General features: G+C 40.8%; 1 protein-coding gene across 4 annotated transcripts in view; it reads right to left on the bottom strand.

Annotated features, from left to right (window-relative positions):
* The window catches only part of kidins220b (kinase D-interacting substrate 220b), a 210,661-nt gene that overhangs the window by 113,807 nt on the left and 78,815 nt on the right, over positions 1 to 18,039 (bottom strand). For all 4 annotated transcript variants that reach the window (XM_067984236.1, XM_067984238.1, XM_067984239.1 and 1 more), the window contains exons 8-12: positions 12,893 to 13,090; positions 12,044 to 12,142; positions 10,622 to 10,720; positions 8,754 to 8,852; positions 5,761 to 5,938 (exon numbers count right to left, since the gene is read on the bottom strand). In XM_067984236.1, coding sequence (XP_067840337.1) covers positions 5,761 to 5,938; positions 8,754 to 8,852; positions 10,622 to 10,720; positions 12,044 to 12,142; positions 12,893 to 13,090 — 673 coding nt within the window. The remainder of the gene's footprint in view (positions 1 to 5,760; positions 5,939 to 8,753; positions 8,853 to 10,621; positions 10,721 to 12,043; positions 12,143 to 12,892; positions 13,091 to 18,039) is intronic.

Raw genomic sequence — 18,039 nt, 5'->3', positions numbered from 1 at the left:
GTGTGTACCGTCTATAGGATGCACTGCAGCAACTCGCCAAGGCTTCTTCGACTGCACCTCCCAAACCCGCAACCTCTACCACCTAGAAGGACAAGGGCAGCAGGCACAAGGGAACAACACCATCTGCACGTTCCCCTCCAAGTCACACACCATCCTGACTTGGAAATATATCCTCGTTCCTTCATCGTCGCTGAGTCAAAATCCTGGAACTCCCTACCTAACAGCACCGTGGGAGAACCTTCACCACATGGCTGCAGCGGTTCAAGAAGGTGGCTCACCACCACCTTCTCAAGGGCAATTAAGGATGGGCAATAAATACTGGCCTTGCCAGCGATGCCCACATCCCATGAATGAATAAAAAAAGGTCAAAGCATCTGGAGTCAGGGGGCAAGTAGCAGAATGGATAGCAAGCTGGCTACAAAACAGAAAACAGAGATTAGGTGTTAAAGGTAGTTACTCAGACCGGCAAAAGGTGGTAAGTGGTGCTCTACAAGGATCGGTGCTGGGAACATTGTTGTTCACCATATACATAAACTATTTGGACTCGGGAATCAGAAGTACAATTTCAAAATTTGCGGACAGCACCAAATTGGGGGGGGGGTATAGTTAATACTGAGGAGGACTGTGGCAAAATACAGAAAGATATTAATGAACTTCCAGAATGGACATGTAATTGCCATTTAAATTTCAATATAGATAATTGTGAGGTGGTACATTTTGATTGGAAGAATAAGGAGGCCACATACCCCATGGAAAATAAGATTCTAAACGGGGTAGAGGAGCAGCAGGATTTAGGGGTACAGATACACAAATCACGAAAAGTAGCAACAAAGGTTAATACGACCTTAAAATGGAAACCAAGCACTGGGGTTCTAGAGGGATAGAATTGAAAAGCAGAGAAGTTATGCTAAACTTGTACAGAACCTTGGTTAGACCACAGTTGAGTACTGCGAACAGTTCTGGTCTCCACACTATAAAAGATATAAAGGTACTGGAGATGGTGCAAAAAATATTTACTAGGATGATACCAGAAATGAGAGGTTATACCTATCAGGAAAGATTGAACAGGCTGGGGCTCTTTTCTCTAGAAAGAGAAGGGTGACGTGATAGAAGATTATGAAAGGGTTTGAAAGGGCAGTCATAAAGAAGATGTTTCCACTTGAGGGGGAGACCAGAACGAGGGGTCATAAATATAAGATAGTCACTAACAAATCCAAATGGCGATCTCAGGAGAAATTTCTTCACCCAGAGAATGGTAAGAACATGGAACTCATTATCACAAGTAGTTAAGGCGACTAGCATAGATGTGTTTATCTAGCTTCCTTTAAATGCATGAGGGAGAAAGGAATAGAAGGATACATTGATAGGGTTCGATGAAGAAAGATGGGAGGAGGCTCACGTGGAGCATAAACACCAGCATGGACCTGTTGGGCCAAATGGCCTGTTTCTGTTCTGTACATTCTTTGTAACTCCTCATCAAATTATGACAGGACGAGTTTTGCGAACCTCAGAGCAGCTTACCTGCGCTGACTTATCCAGACCACAACACTAGGCCCTTGCACAAGAAACCGATGTTAAACAGTTAATTGAACAATTGGCGCAGGTAAATCAGTTTGCAACATCCAAAAGGGCAAACAAGATGTACTTTGATTCAAAAACACTCCCCACAGAATGGGATGAAGGCCAACAAGTAATGGTCAAAGCTTTCAATCAAATGGGCCCCTTTTCCGCTGCATTCCAGGGGCCACATTATATAATGGACAAGGCAACCCCTCAGTCTACAAGGTGGTGCTAAGTCCTAAGAAAGAGAAATGGTTTCACATTAACCAGCAAAAGCCCTTCCCGGCAAATGCACCTGGTATTAAGGATCCTCCTAACCCAGTTGGCACATGTACACCCACCAAAATCATTTGAAGTGAACTCCCATTGTGTTCGGATGACCGTGAACCCCAATTGCCAGTGGGATAACCATCTCAGGAGAGGGCCCTGAGGCCGTAACCAAGGCCTCAGGCTGATTCCCCAGGCCTAGGTTGTACAGGGGAAGTCCCAGACAACCAAGGAGCTGGGAAAGGAAAAGAAAAGGAATTAATTTGATTAAACCATTAAGCAGATATTAACAAAGAGCAAATTTGATCGTTTTCTTGCTATTTTTGTGTATAGAGATCCTAACACGATCGCCAGTATAACTGCCCTTCTCCTTCTGACAACTGACAAGAGCCGCTCCTTTAACAGAGATCAAATGGGATTGTAATATAACTGTCTATACAAGTGAAAAGGCAAAACTATAACTCTCTAGGAAAAAATCCTATCAAGGTGAAAAGGAGGAGTGGGGTACGTGTCACGTGCCGGTGTACCGACAATGGGAATCAGAAAGCTAGAAAATGGTGCGGAGCTCGGCCTTACCACTGGTCTTGCAAGCTAGTGGGAAGAATAGGAATCCCATATGTGGGGGATTTAAGTGGAAAGCCCAGATGGTTAGAACAATCCCTGAACTGGCCACGGCATACAGGCTGGTGTGGTTGCAAGCCAGACAGCAAGGTATCGTATTGTTGGAAGCCCATTATAAGGACAGTGTATGAAAGAACTCATATGGTGATTAAGAATGACACTGAGCAAGCAAAACCTGAAACTAAAACTCCCCACAAATCTTATAAATCTGGCTCCAACTGTCCCGTGGTTAAGCAGGAGGGCCCCAATAATGGGTTACTGGTGACCAGAATGCATGAAGCATTATAATATGATGTACGATTTGAAATTGTTCTAGTGTTGTATGATTTATCAAGTGTATCCTTTCCCAAGAGATTGTGCCAACCTGAGAATGTAGAATTGCATGACCTCATGATAAGAGAATTGGTCCGAGATTTTAGTCAAAGAAACGCAGGGAAGGACCTAGATGAAAAATGGTCACCAGAGATGGGAACTCTGGAGAGGGAACCAGTAATTAACCCTTTGCCAGCTAGTCACAATGATGTTGGCAATAACAATACACACAGGAGGGAAAGGAGAGGATTGGGGGAGTGCACTGGAATAGGTGCCGCTGCTGGAACTGCACATTTGAATTTCTTTAAATTGTAAATATGTGAGAAATTGATTGGAGAGCAGCCCACGGCAATAGGTATAAACGATGAATGAAAGTGGACGTTCATTATCATCATCATGCCCACTGGAGGGACGACTGATGGATTTTGGACTTTTTAAAATACCAGTTTTAAGGAAACTAAAAAGAAACCCTGGATTGCTCAAAAAGCAGAATTTGATTAGAAGTATTAACAACAAAGGATAGAACACAGAATGGTTAACCTAACTGCTTAGAAGGCTAACAGGCAATATCCTTTCGCGGAGATAAGGGTCGAGGTTGAAGATGACAGCTGCCCAGCTAGACTTAGAACAACTGAGAGAACATTAGAAACCTGCTTTTGCACATGATGAGAGCGAAAAGCAAAGGTGGGGGTGGGGGGGAACGGAGAGCGAGGGGGAGGGAGGGACCTACGGGAGGAGTTGCACCTACAATCAACGAACTCCATCAAACGCTCCCTCCATCCCTCCCTCCACTCCATCCCACCCTCCATCCCTGGATTCAAAATAATGCACCTGGCCCAAATGCTCTGGAAGATTATTCTTCAGCTACATTAAGTCAAGATGCCCCAGATGCGGTCAGCTTTTTTTAAAAACATAGTTCACAAGACTTATCAGAATTTCCGACATTATGATAAGGCACCCAGTGCACTCAGTGTCTCTCCAGATGGGATAGGGCAAAACCTCTCTGTTTTTGCCTCTTTTGTTGGAGGTAACCTTGTTAGCCTCTCGTCTCCCTTTCCAAGTTACAGCTTCCACCTGCTCTTCCACCCTTTCTTCCTCTAACTGGGAATGTGAGTGGAGGTTTGACATACTTTAAGATGTTTTACATAGCTTTAATTTAGATTAAAAAGGAATCACTCAACTGGGAGATTTAATGAACTCTCTTTATTATACATGCAGGACTACACACCTCATTGCTCATCCTTTCTTGGAGTTTACAGACATCACATGGTTCTGTTGTTTACCTATCTTGTTTTAATCATCCTGTTCTGACATGGTTATTGCTCTTGTTGCACTCTATTTATTTGCTGAAAATTATAAAATTAAAAGAACTTTTAAAATACAAACCAAAAATAATTAAATACACTAAGGATTCAAGAAAAATAATAAAAAAGAGGGGGCATGATGTGGATGAATTATTGTATGTGCAAATGAAGGGGAATTAAAATTTCAGGGGGGAGAATTCTCACCAGCAATATGCAAGAATATTTGTTCCATGTTCAGCTTTGTTATTTTTGGTACTATATGCCTGAAAAATTAAAGCATAAACCCAGCTTCATTATGTTAAATGGAGTTGAAACTGAAATAATGAATCTGCCATTTTAAACAGTATACCCTGTATGGATCAAAGTAGTTGATGAGCATCAAACTCTGCACAAACTAAAAATAATAAAGCTGTGTCAGAAGCATTTGGATACTGCATTGCTGAGTGTGTTCAATTTAAAAGCAGCCATTTTATTCACTTAAAGTGAGTTCTATGAAATACAAGGAGGCTCTGGGTTTATACCAACTGATAACCAAACACATTCTCCAAGCTTTCTTTACTTTGAGTAACTACCAGAGTTAATTTTGAGAAATACCTGTTCTTACACTTTGCTCTGCCTCCTGTTATACCACCCAAGAGAAAAAGTAATAACTTGAATTGATTATGAGACAGCAATCTCATCAAGGTCTTCAGATGATGTTATAAAATGAAGAGCAAAGCTGTTTCTAACCATTAGTTCAATCTGAGATGAAATTTCAAGCTTGTAATTACTCTCATGCATGTCCTTTTTTTTAAAAATACTTTATTATATTTTACCGTTCAAGAAAGTTTTAACCTTGGGAGGGTTTTTAAAAAAAAATTCAAAACTGCCAGTGACGACAGGAATATGGACGTCCAAGTGAACTCTGTATAATCAATGTATGACATTCAAAGTATCAATGAGTGCAGTCTAATCACTAATTTTAATCTAGTGATAATCAATATCCTAATCAACTGTGAATTATTAGTTTCTGGTCATGACAGTGGTATATAAAGAGATTGAACAACATCAAACAGAAAGGGTTAATAAGCTTGCCTTTTTAAGCCTCGCTGGCCCACTGCCAACTTCTGGCACCCTAGATTCGGTGGACACCTATCATTCTTGCAGCAACAGGAGACGGATGAACCCCTTAGGGCCATCCCATCTCGTTTGACTGGCTAAACCTCAACCCTGGGAGATCCTCGGGAGATATCTAAATGATGTAAAGGGGTAGAGATAAAAGCCACCGTCTCTGCCCTCTTTTTCTTCTCCTTTGTGCCAGGGATAGCTGCACACATACTGGCATCTCCCAGTCAATCTCTATTATAAAATTTTATCCTTTAGAATTGTTGATTAGCCCGAGAGTGAAGACATTCAGGTACGCTTCAATAAAAACCACAAATGGAAATAAGGTGTCACTAGACAGCAAGCAGGAGTGGGAACTCTGGTAAATGTTTTCCCCTCACCCTAGCCAAGGAGGGGAGGCCAAAGCCTATTGGAGCACCGTAACTGAGATTAGCTTACACAGCACTGACCTTCCTCGTCTGTATGGCTCAGCACCACACCAGATACTACCTTGTGCCATTGCAGAAGCACAGTGTATTTTTATTTAATTAGCTAACTTTGATTTTTTTTCACAAACCCAAGTAATTAGCACACTAACAAATAAACCTCTTACTTGCTCCAAATATCTGGGTCAAAATGCTTTTCTGATGGCTGCAATCTATGTTGTATGGAGTTTCGCCTGCTTTGTTAGGTCGGTACAGTAGACGTCCATCTTTAGGGTTTCTCAACAGCAATTCTGCTAATTTTCTGCTTCTCCCACGAATCGCTATGTGAAGTGGAGTGTCTCCCTTCTGAAACCATAAATAATGAAAACTTTAAGAAAAATATTTCCCAGTTCAGTTACATTGTGCCTTGCTAACCAGACTTCATTTAAAGACAAGTTTATATAAAAGGCAATCAGAACATGGGATTGATGTGTAATAGTTCAACATCCAACTATGCAAAAATTAAGATTTCATAGCAGATTAGTGTCATTAAAAAGCATTTATTGGTATCCAAATTCTGTGATTTTACTTTAAAAAAGACATACAATATAATTGTAAATAACTTCAGGCATATAAAGTACTCAAGCACTTTCAACGTTTACATGTGTGTTATTGAATGACATTTTCCAATCAGAAGCAGTATACTTATTGTAGCGGTACAAGTGTTGAACATCCAAATGCTCAGTCAAAAAAAATCAAACAAGCAGACTAAAATTTTCCAAAGCAAAATATTCACACATATATGTATCTTTAAGCACTAAAGTACATCAACACAAATGAGGGGCAGCACTTAACAGCTAAACAAGATATCTCCACTCACTCAGATATTATTTCCATTAATTTGCTTGAGTTTTGTTGGCCAAATAACCAATTACTCAGCCAGACAAATCAAATAATCTACTTCAATAAATTCACGAGATGGACAATTCGCCTGTGTGGAGTATGGCTGCACGTATTTAACCATATTTGTGTCAGTCCCAAACTAACTCTCAAATTTCTGCAGAATAATCCACAAATTCTACAAAAGTAACAAAACGATTAAACTGTAAAAAGTGTGAAGTCAGAGTTGTGATGAAACATAAAATAGAAAGTATGGCTAGATAGCAGTGGTGTAGGAAAATTAATGGCAGTTTGTTGAAGCAGGCAGGTAGTAAAAGTTAGGAAGCTATGTGAAACACAAATTCTCACACTGAACTCAAAAGATACCAACTTGATATACATGGATAAACCTCAACTATTTAGACAAAGTATACACAAATAATCTGCATAACATAAATTAATTCCAATTTTTAAAAAATTGTTCACACAGCAAAAGGCCCGAGCCCTGAATTTCCTCAGGGCCTACAAAGACCCCCTTAACTACAGTGGGATAGGACTTCGACATTCTAGCCAAAGGCGCTCCTGACTTTGTCAGAATACCCATGGTCAGAAAATTTACCAAAAAAATTGATTGTCCATGATAATATCAGCACAGCTTAGGGGTACTAGCTAGGTTGGGGCCAGGTGAGGAAATACTGGCGTAGACTGGGACCAAATGTTGGCAGGCCTAGATGAAGTGATCCACTGCCATAAGGCAATTGCCATTTCCAAATTTAGAGGTCCCCAATTCTGTAATCTGGCAAGTAATGTATGCCAGCTTCATGGAGGTTTACACAATGCTGTGAGCACTAGAGGATGAGCTGCCAGGAATTCCGCTGTGCATCACCCTGACAGCCCCACCTTCTTCCCCTGACGTCACCAGCAAAAGGGGTGGGAGCAAGAACTGCCCGCCTTCACTCAACCGGATCTTGCTCCAAAATTCACTTCCATACTCCCGGCTAAATAATATTCCAGCGTGCCCAAAATCTAAGTAAATTCGGGGCCCTGATTCTATCTATGCCCCATACTTTGTATCTGTTGATAGTAAAGAGAATGCACCATGGAATGTCAGCTCCAGCTTGAATTCTGATCAAGAGTTAGCAAGGTTTGATCCTAATTTAATTCCAAAATGCTTTCTTATAGCAATAGAACTCTAATTCACATTCAAACTCAGCGATTCACCCGAAGCTACTATATAAATCAGATTTGATCCAAACAAATATTCTAGTGGTAGTATTCTAGAAAAAACTCCTAACGGTAAGCAGACAGAAACAGGATATTTATGTAATCACAGAGGTGACCTGCACAGTGAAACAAAATTAAAGGTAAGGAAGCATCCATGCGAATTACTGATGCAATGAAAAACAGAAGTAAATTTAGTACAAATAAAAAGAAAAAAAACTCTAAATGCTGGAAAGTAGAGTTACTAATGCACATAACAGAGTTAGCATTGCGGTGAAAGCCCTGTAGCAATTTATGGTAGCTATGAAGATTGATTTAAATAACGGCTGCCATATAGAATTATGTAAAGAATTTAATCTCAAAGCTAAATGAAAAAATTACTGCCGTTCATCTTACCTCATCTTTATATCTCAAAAAAAGCACACTTTTTTTTTGTAAAACCCTAACTAATCCTCTACAACTGTATATTATGTGGTTTACCGTAGAATCTCAATTATCCACCCTCCTCTTACCTACATTCTCATTTCACAGGAGACTGGGAATTTGTCGACCACGCTGTAGGAAGCAGTGAGAGAGGAGCACAAACTGATCAACTGTTTAGGAGAATGGAACAGCTTCTTATATTTGATTTTCCCTAAATTAGTTCATTTTGTCAGCTCAAGAATAACTCAATAAAAAAATCTGAAAAGAAACAAAACTTGAGTGGGATATACAAGAGGCTCGTCTGGTTCCCTACACAGCTGATCAGCGCATTCTTCGTTCCAGTGGAACATCAATTACCCATCAATTTTCTTTATCTCTTCATTATGGCAAATAATCAAGGTTCCACTGCATTTGAATTTTCAATTTTTTTTAACCTTACTGAATTCGACTCCCACTCAGTAAAAAGCCCTGTACTGCAGATGAGAGCAGAATGAACGTGTTAAAAATGTCCACACAATATTTCTATGTAATATTCGTTTTCAATGCAAGTTTTACAACTTGTCTTAAAAGGTAACCATTGAAAATAATAGGACTTTACATTGCAAGAAGCTGTAGCATCAATGTTGCTTGTCAAATTACATGCAAAGGCAGTTGTTACCTTATCTGCTGCAGAGACTTTAGCGCCTTTATCCAGTAAAAGTTCAACTATCTCAATATTTCGTATTTTAGTTGCTTTAATGAGAGACGTCTCACCATCCTGAAGGTGCAAAAAAGATTTCATTCATTTAAAAAAATCAGTGACTAAAGTATTCTATAACCTACTTAACACTGCCATCCCCCCAGATGACAACATTGTCATATAGTATGCCTTTTGTGGAGTTGCAGCAATTCTCAAAGACTTGTCTACAAATAATTTAATAGAAACCACCCCAAAAAAAGAATCACCAATTAAATGGGGAAAAAGTGGGGAAAATATAACTAATCAACTAAGTTCACTTGTATTTAATCCCAGTTAATGAATGTTTCATTTGTAAATAGTATATCTCTCCGTAAACGCAATAGTTATACGTCAGTAAGTAACATAGTATTACAACTGAAAATGCTTTAAGGACGGTGTTCTGTTTTTCAGTATTATAATATGAAGTATCGGATAGTGCAGATGTCATGGCAATTCTTTGAACATTTCAAAAAAAAATTGTGATGAATTTTCTGTTGGTAGAAACATCAGTACCTGGAAATACAGAAAATATGTTTCCACTTAATGCACCCAGCATCACCATCAACTGTTCCCAGGCTGGGTATAGTAAAAGTGCAGTGTAAAACTTCCTTTTCACTTTCCCCAACTTCAGAAGAACATTCCTGTAGTGCAGCAGATTAATTATTCCATTTCCCGACTAGTTATCCTTGTGGCATCATGGAATGGTGGCTAATTTTGTGCAACAGGATCACACTCACTCAGAACGGGTTCAAAACTTTGCAAATTTATTCATTTAGGACAATTAAAGCCAGCATAAAAGGAGAATTTTACCAGCAGAAAGAGAATGTCACCCTATATGTACTAGACAGGTTCAAATCCAAATGAAACAACGGGCCAGATTTTGCTGGAGTGGGGCATCTTGCGGCGTACCCCATTCGTCAGACTTGTTCATGCACTTTTAGATTTTAACATTTTTTACAAAGTTGCTGGAAGTGTGAGCTGATAACGGTGCTGCGAGGGCAACAAGGCATCTGGGACCTTGGTGAACAATGGGACAAACGTGTATCTCCTTAACCAATGAGATTTAAGGATTGAGAAAGAAACAGAGGAAGGACTGAGAAGGGTGAATTAGAGTGGGGGAAATCAACGTTATTAATTACTAGACGTAACTTTCTGTGGCGCATTTAGAGGGCAATTAATGTGCAAATGCGGCAACTTCATGGAAATCACGGGAAGGTTAAGCGCGAGATGCCGTTTTCACGAAGCTAAACGCAGAGCAATACAAATTGGCCAGCAACTTGTGGCGAGTCGCAATTCACAGGGTATCTCTTCCTCGCTGCAAGTTGCTGGCCTATTTGTACATTAATAACTGCGTGCGTTGTTCACACGGCGTTATTTTTTCAGCAAAATCTGGCCCATAAATATTCTAATGAGCTGCAGCACCGACTTATGCCAAAAGTGATACAACCCAGCAATTACAATAATACAGGTCTCACAATGGCAAGCACACTCAATGATCCTCCAGGGGTCAAATTTGCCAGCATCATTTGGGTCAAGGGGAGGGAGAGAAGCAAAACCGATTGGGGAGGAGACCTTTCACATAATTCCAGGGCCGGCGCGGACACGATGGGCCGAAGGGCCTCTATCCGTGCTGTATGACTCTATGACTCTATAATAATCAAAATTAATTCATCAGATCTGTCAAGATGTCTGCAAATTGGACCTACCCTCCTGGAGGGAGGAGAGAAAGAAAAAGGTGACGATACCAAAGTAAAACAACCGTAGTACAATTTTGTACAGTATCAATTCCAGGAAGTATCCAGTCATACCTTAATGCAGATTTCTGTGTCAGGATTGCACTGAAGAATATCCCTTACTACAGTTGCATTTCCTTTCTCCACAGCCCAGTATAAAGCAGTTTTATTATCCTAAAAACAATTTTAGAAGAAATTAAATAAATTAAAAGCTTCTAATTTCACTTGAAATTTTACTTTGCCATAGGGGGAAAAACATCTTTTCTTAGGAATAAACAACCCAATAATCAATTTTAAACAACCCAATAATCAATTTTAAACATCAGCCTTGGCTCAGTGGTAGCACTCTCGTCTCTGAGTAAGAAGGATGTGGGTTCAAGCCTCACTCCAGAGACATGAGCACATGTTCTAGGCTGACAATACAGTGCACTACAGTGCTGCACTGTCAGAGGAGTCTTCTTTTAGATGAGATGTTAAACCAAGGTCCCATCTGCTTTCTCAGGTGAACATAAAAGATCCCATAGTACCTTTTCAAAAGAACAGCAGGAAATTTCTCCCGGTCCTGGAGAACATTTATTCCTCAACCAACATCACTGAATGCAGATTATTTGGTTATTTATCTCAATGCGGCTTGTGGGACCTTGCGGCTTGTGGGACCTTGCTGAACGCAAACTGGCTGCCACATTCCCTACGTTACAACAGTAACTACACTTCAAAAATACTTAATTGGCTGTGAAGTGCTTTGGGACAACCTGAATAAGTGAACGGCTATATAAATGTAGGTTCGTTCTTCTTTTCAAAACGTGCAATAGGACTACTCACTTTCCCAATCATGATCAAACACCCTGTAACATTTTAAACCACCAAAGTGCTCCACATATGAACAAGGTAGTTTCTATGATGACTGCATTCATCACAGCATATGGGGCAGGCACTGAAAAATTAGGAAATAATAAAAGCATTTAAGTTTAAACTTGGTGTTTCATCTCAAGCACCAGGGTAAGTTCACAAACATTTCAGGGAGAATTCAGAAAAGCATACAAGAACACAAAAAAGTATGGAGCAAGAAAGGTCATTTGACAATTAAGCCATCCCTTCTTCAGACCGTGCACAGTTGACCCTATCATTGGCTATAAGCCAAGACAATGTCCATCAGCTATCTACATCCATCATTTAACCTTCAAGAGAAAGCTCTGCAGAAATATGTCCTAGTCTCAAAAGGTGGTTGACTGGAACTCCAGAATACTTGTCCATGCTCACATTCCACTGTTCAACTCTGACCTGTTGCCTTCCACAAAGAACATTCTCCTCCTATTCAGGTAGCAGGACCATTAAGTCCCAGAAAGTATTCAATCATCTCAGTCTGCATTTATAATCTCTGATTTTGTGGACAGTTTTATTTTAAAAACATGTCCCCTCTAGTGTTCACTGTTAAAGCTAATTATCTCTACATCAGGGCCTTTACTAGTCTTGCAATAATCTATGCTTTAGACTTACCGTTCCCTTTATATCAATGTCAGCATATTTTTGCAGCAGAGCCCTCACAATCTCCACATGACCACCTTTAACAGCACCAATTAGAACAGTGTCACCACTCTGAAAAGAAAATGCACATACAACATGGTGAAAATTTCTTCCAGGAGCACAATTCCACGACAATGGGGAATTTAAAAAAAAGATAAGATTAAACATAGCATCAGAATTCTTGTGTAACTGCACAAACTAAAGTCAGATTGAGCAAAGTTTAAACCAACTTTTGGTAAAACTTTGCTGCAAGAACTCTGCAAGCCATTCATTTGGTTGTTGATTTTTTTGTTTTAAGTACACAAATACTCAACAAAAATCCCTGCCAATCACAAGGTGAGCTCCTGATCTCAACTGTACTATTGTGATGAGGTGTTTCCCCAGAGAAGGGGGAAAAAAAATCAAAGAGCCAGTCACCCCCATCAACTGTTGTGGATTTCCATGCAACAGCCTACACAAAAGCATTAAGAGATGCCCAGCCAATCTGCTTGGGAAGGGATAGCGTGGCACAGGAGCAAAAAGATGGACAAGGAATCAAGACATTCTAAAACTGCAATATTACAATATCCCTTAGTAGAAAGTTTCAATAATAATATGAAGAACTTATGGTTCCAAATTACCATCAAAACCATGAAGGGAATTTTTATGACCAGAACCCTTTAATAAAATACTAGCTACAAACTCCTGGGAAATAAAGTACCAAGATCCACATTTCAGGGTTTAGGATTACAAATTTTAGTTTGTGAAAATTTGAATCAACATTGTTAACCTCAAGTAAAATTAACTGAAAACATACAACTAGAAAAAATACTAAATACAAACCCTGTCAGGGATGTTGACATAAGTACCAGCGTCCAACAGATCCTGAACAATCTCGACATGACCTTCCTTGGCAGCAATCATCAAAGCTGTATTCCCATCTTTATCAGTCAGATTGACATTTGGATTGCGATTTAGCAATTCCTTCACTCCCTCAGTGTAACCACCTTTAACTGCCACTATTAAGGCTGTCATAGAGTTCTACAAAAAGATGTGAAAAATTAGTGTCTTTTTAACAAAACTTAATACAAATAATACTTTTATAACATAGATGCCACAGTGTCATGTCCTCCTTTTGAGGAGCTGGTTAGTATATCGACGTATTAGTCTATCTCTTGTGGCATTGTACACAGGGAGTGAAGGCCAAGTGTAGTCTTCAGGTTGATCAGGGTTAGGGGATAGGGGATAATTGGACCAGGGCATGCAAATATAAGATTTTTAATAAGATAAAATAGAGAAGCCACATAATGCATGAAAAAAGCTTTGAAATTCCCTCCATTGCCACCTATTGTGATAAGGTTATCGTTAGTTAACATGGGTTTTGATGCCTAATACAAATTAAAATTTACAATAAAAATGTTAAAAATCTGAGCCAATAGAATGCAGTCAAAGGGCTGAACACTGCCCAGGAGGAGCAGAAGATCCACAAAAGCTGTGCAAACACAACACCCAGGGTGTCCCCCCCCCCCCTTGCTCCCCGCTATCACCAAGTTCCCTTCTCGGCCTCTCTCCCACTACCAAGCGGCCTTTTCTGGTGTGGCTGTTGCCTCTCAGAAATGATTCTGAATCTGTTGGAAGGCTGACAGGGCACACAGGAGAACTCCTCAGTCTTGAACCTGACCAAGTTACGGGATGCAATAGGGAACCTGCAGATGGTGAGAAGAGGTGCAAGGAACAGGCTGAGAGTCAGGGCTAGCTGGGAGAAAGAGCAACAGGGCACAAAACGTTAAAACAATGGCTATTAGTCAACTAGACTGCAGGTGTGTGTGAAATGAGAGAGAGAGAAAGAGAGAGAGAGAGAGAGAGAGAGAGAGAGAGAGAGAGAGAGAGAGAGAGAGAGAGAGAGAGAGAGAGAGAGAGAGAGAGAGAGCTGGATAGATATAGGTACTTATGCAAGCATGGGGCAAGGCAATGCATACTAGTGGGAGGTAAGATGAAAGAGATGGGCCAGAGCCAAACTAAAAGCCAGCTAGGCAGGAAGTAGTGGGGGGTTAGTATTATTTACTTGCTCAGAGGCGATATAATTATTATTACAAAGGTAAAAATAAAATATATTAATTGAGAAACAACAGTACTAGGGCCAACCATCTTCAGCTGCTTCATCAATGACCTTCCCTCCATTATAAATGTCAGAAATGGGGATGTTCACTAATGATAACATCCAGGCTTGGGCTGATAAGTGGCAAGTAACATTCGCACCAGACAAGTGGCTGGCAATGACCATCTCCAACAAGAGAGTCCAACCACCTCCCCTTGACATTCAACGGCATTACCATCACCGAATCCCCCACCATCAACATCCTGGGGGTCACCATTGACCAGAAATTTAACTGGACCAGGCACATAAATACTGTGGCTACAAGAGCAGGTCAGAGGCTGGGAATTCTGTGGCAAGTGACTCACTTCCTGATTTCCCAAAGCCTTTCCACCATCTACAAGGCACAAGTCAGGAGTGTGATGGAATACTCTCCACTTGCCTGGATGAGTGCAGCTCCAACAACACTCAAGAAGCTCAACACCATCCAGGACAAAGCAGCCCGCTTGATTGGCACCCAATCCACCACCCTAAACAGTCAATTCCTTCACCACCGGCGCACTGTGGCTGCAGTGTGTACCATCCACAGGATGCACTGCAGCAACTCACCAAGGCTTCTTCGACAGCACCTCCCAAACCAGCGACCTCTACCACCTAGAAGTACAAGGGTAGCAGGCACATGGGAACACCACCTGCACGTTCCCCTCCAAGTCACACACCATACCGACTTGGAAATATATCACCGTTCCTTCATCGTCGCTGGGTCAAAATCCTGGAACTCCCTACCTAACAGCACTGTGGGAGAACCTTCACCACACAGACTGCAGTGGTTCAAGAAGGTGGCTCACCACCACCTTATCAATGAGCAATTAGGGATGGGCAATAAATGCTGGCCTTGCCGCATCCCATGAATGAATAAAAAAAGTCTAGAGGCCTTAGGAGTGGGTGAAAAGACCAGGAGAAGCAGGTAGGAACCTGACTTATCTTTTTAATTTTAGAAGGGACACATTGTAAAAGAAATGACAGCCATCCGTGGCTAAGTAAAGAAATTAAGGATAGTATCCGACTAAAAACAAGGACATATAAGGTAGCCAAACTTAGTGGGTGGATAGAAGATTGGGAAGTCTTCAAAAGACAGCAAAAAGTAACTAAAGAATTGATTAAGAAAGGGAAGATAGATTATGAAAATAAATTAGCAAAAAATATAAAAACAGATAGCAAGAGTTTCTCCAGTTACATAAAAAGAAAAAGGGTGGCTAAGGCAAACGTAGGTCCCTTAGAGGATGAGACTGGGAAATTAATGGTGGGAAACATAGAGATGGCAAAAATGCTGAACAAATATTTTGTTTCAATCTTTAAGGTAGAGGACACTAAGAATATCCCAACATTGGACAAACAGGGGGCTCTGGCGGGGGGTGGGGGGGCGGGGAGGAGCTAAATACGATTAAAATCACTAAGGAATTGGTACTCAGTAAATTAATGGGACTCAAGGCGGATAAATCCCCTGGATCTGATGGCTTACATCCTAGGGTCTTGAGGGAAGTGGCAATAGGGATTGTGGATGCTTTGGTAATAATTTTCCAAAAGTCTCTGGACTCGGCAAAGGTCCCGGAAGATTGGAAAACTGCTAATGTAACACCCTTATTTAAAAAGGGTAGTAGGCAGAAGGCTGGAAATTATAGACCAGTTAGCCTAACATCTGTGGTGGGTAAAATTTTGGAGTCTATTATTAAGGAGACAGTAGCGGAACATTTGGATAAACATAATTTAATAGGACAAAGTCAGCATGGCTTTACAAAGGGGAAGTCATGTCTGACAAATTAGCTTGAGTTCTTTGAGGACATAACGTACAGGGTGGATAAAGGGGAACCAGTGGACATAGTGTATTTAGACTTCCAGAAGGCGTTCGACAAGGTGCCACATAAAAGATTATTGCTCAAGATAAAGAAGCACTGGATTGGGGGTAATATTCTGGCATGGGTGGAGGATTGGTTATCTAACAGGAAGCAGAGAGTTGGGATAAATGGTTCATTCTCGGACTGGCAACCAGTAGCCAGTGGTGTTCCGCAGGGGTCGGTGCTGGGTCCCCAACTCTTTACAATCTATATTAACTATTTGGAGGACGGGACAGAGTGTAACGTATCAAAGTTTGCAGGTGATACAAAGATGGGAGGGAAAGTGGAGAGTGAAGAGGACATAAAAAACCTACAGGGGGATTTAGACAGGCTGGGTGAGTGGGCGGAGATTTGGCAGATGCAATACAATATTGGAAAATGTGAGGTTATGCACTTTGGCGGGAAAAATCAGAAAGCAAGTTATTATCTTAATGGCGAGAAACTGGAAAGTACTGCAGTACAAAGGGATCTGGGGGTCCTAGTGCAAGAAGATCAAAAAGTTAGTATGCAGGTGCAGCAGGTGATCAAGAAGGCCAACGGAATGTTGGCTTCTATTGCTCGGGGGATAGAATATAAAAACAGGGAGGTATTGCTGCAGTTATATAAGGTATTGGTGAGACCGCACCTGGAATACTGCATACAGTTTTGATCTCCATACTTAAGAAAAGACGTACTTGCTCTCGAGGCAGAACAAAGAAGGTTCACTCGGTTAATCCCGGGGATGAGGGGGCGGACAGATGAGGAGAGGTTGAGTAGATTGGGACTCTACTCGTTGGAGTTCAGAAGAATGAGAGGCGATCTTATTGAAACATATAAGATTGTGAAAAGGCTTGATCGGGTGGATGCGGTAAGGATGTTCCCAAGGATGGGTGAAACTAGAACTAGGGGGCATAACCTTAGAATAAGGGGCTGCTCTTTCAAAACTGAGATGAGGAGAAACTTCTTCACTCAGAGGGTAGTAGGTCTGTGGAATTTGCTGCCCCAGGAAGCTGTGGAAGCTACATCATTAAATAAATTTAAAACAGAAATCGACAGTTTCCTAGAAGTAAAGGGAATTAGGGGTTACGGGGAGCGGGCAGGAAATTGGACATGAATTTAGATTTGAGGTTAGGATCAGATCAGCCATGATCTTATTGAATGGCGGAGCAGGCTCGAGGGGTCGATTGGCCTACTCCTGCTCCTATTTCTTATGTTCTTAGAAGGCTGAAAGGCAGCAAGAGTCCTAAAATGGAGGGGAAAAAAAAGTTTAAAAATAAATTGGCAAAAAAAAAAATCGAAGTGGTGGCACAGGCTGGATCCAGCATTTAACACAAATCACAACAAAGATTTGGTGTTCATTTCCTGGGCACTTTGTATCAGGGCCACTCTTGAGGATGTGAGAAATTGGAAACCCATTTCAGAAAATAATCTAAAGTAGAGATGCCAATGTCGCTGGAATACGAGCAGAAAGGGCAGAACTAACCCAAAAACATGGCAATGGGGTTTTCTTTGAGCCTGTAGGTCTAAAACAAACCCTACTTTTGTCCTGGCCCTTTTCTCATTGAACACATCAACCCAGAGAATTTAATTTAGCTTTTAAATAAATCTCATTCTTAAATAGATTATTTTTAAATTGAAAGTAACATACAGTGAGGCCTTCTCCATAAACACTGTGGGTATGATAGAGAAAGACAGGTTTATGTTTTTATGAAGTGATTTAAACTATTAGACACTAATGCCCTTCTTTCCTGTGTTTGTAACAATCCGTTGGTTTTGTACTTTTGCTTGACAATTGGTGACTGTTCACAGGTAGTGTTGGTATCTCTGTAGTCATATTGTAGGCAATCAGTATCATTCACTTAAGTGATATGATGCTTTATTTATTTGAGCTCAGCAGGTTTTTTTTGCCTCACACACATTTTGCACGCGAGATGAAGTGTGACACTCGAGTCTGACGAATGTGTGCTAGGTGCAAAATCTTTAAATGTACTAGTGAATTTTCATTGCAGTGCTCATGGGCA

The sequence above is a fragment of the Heptranchias perlo genome, chromosome 5 (assembly GCF_035084215.1).
Source record: "Heptranchias perlo isolate sHepPer1 chromosome 5, sHepPer1.hap1, whole genome shotgun sequence".
NCBI lineage: Eukaryota > Metazoa > Chordata > Chondrichthyes > Hexanchiformes > Hexanchidae > Heptranchias > Heptranchias perlo.
The sequence above is the reverse complement of the archived record's forward strand: the minus strand, read 5'-3'. Positions and strand labels throughout refer to the sequence as shown.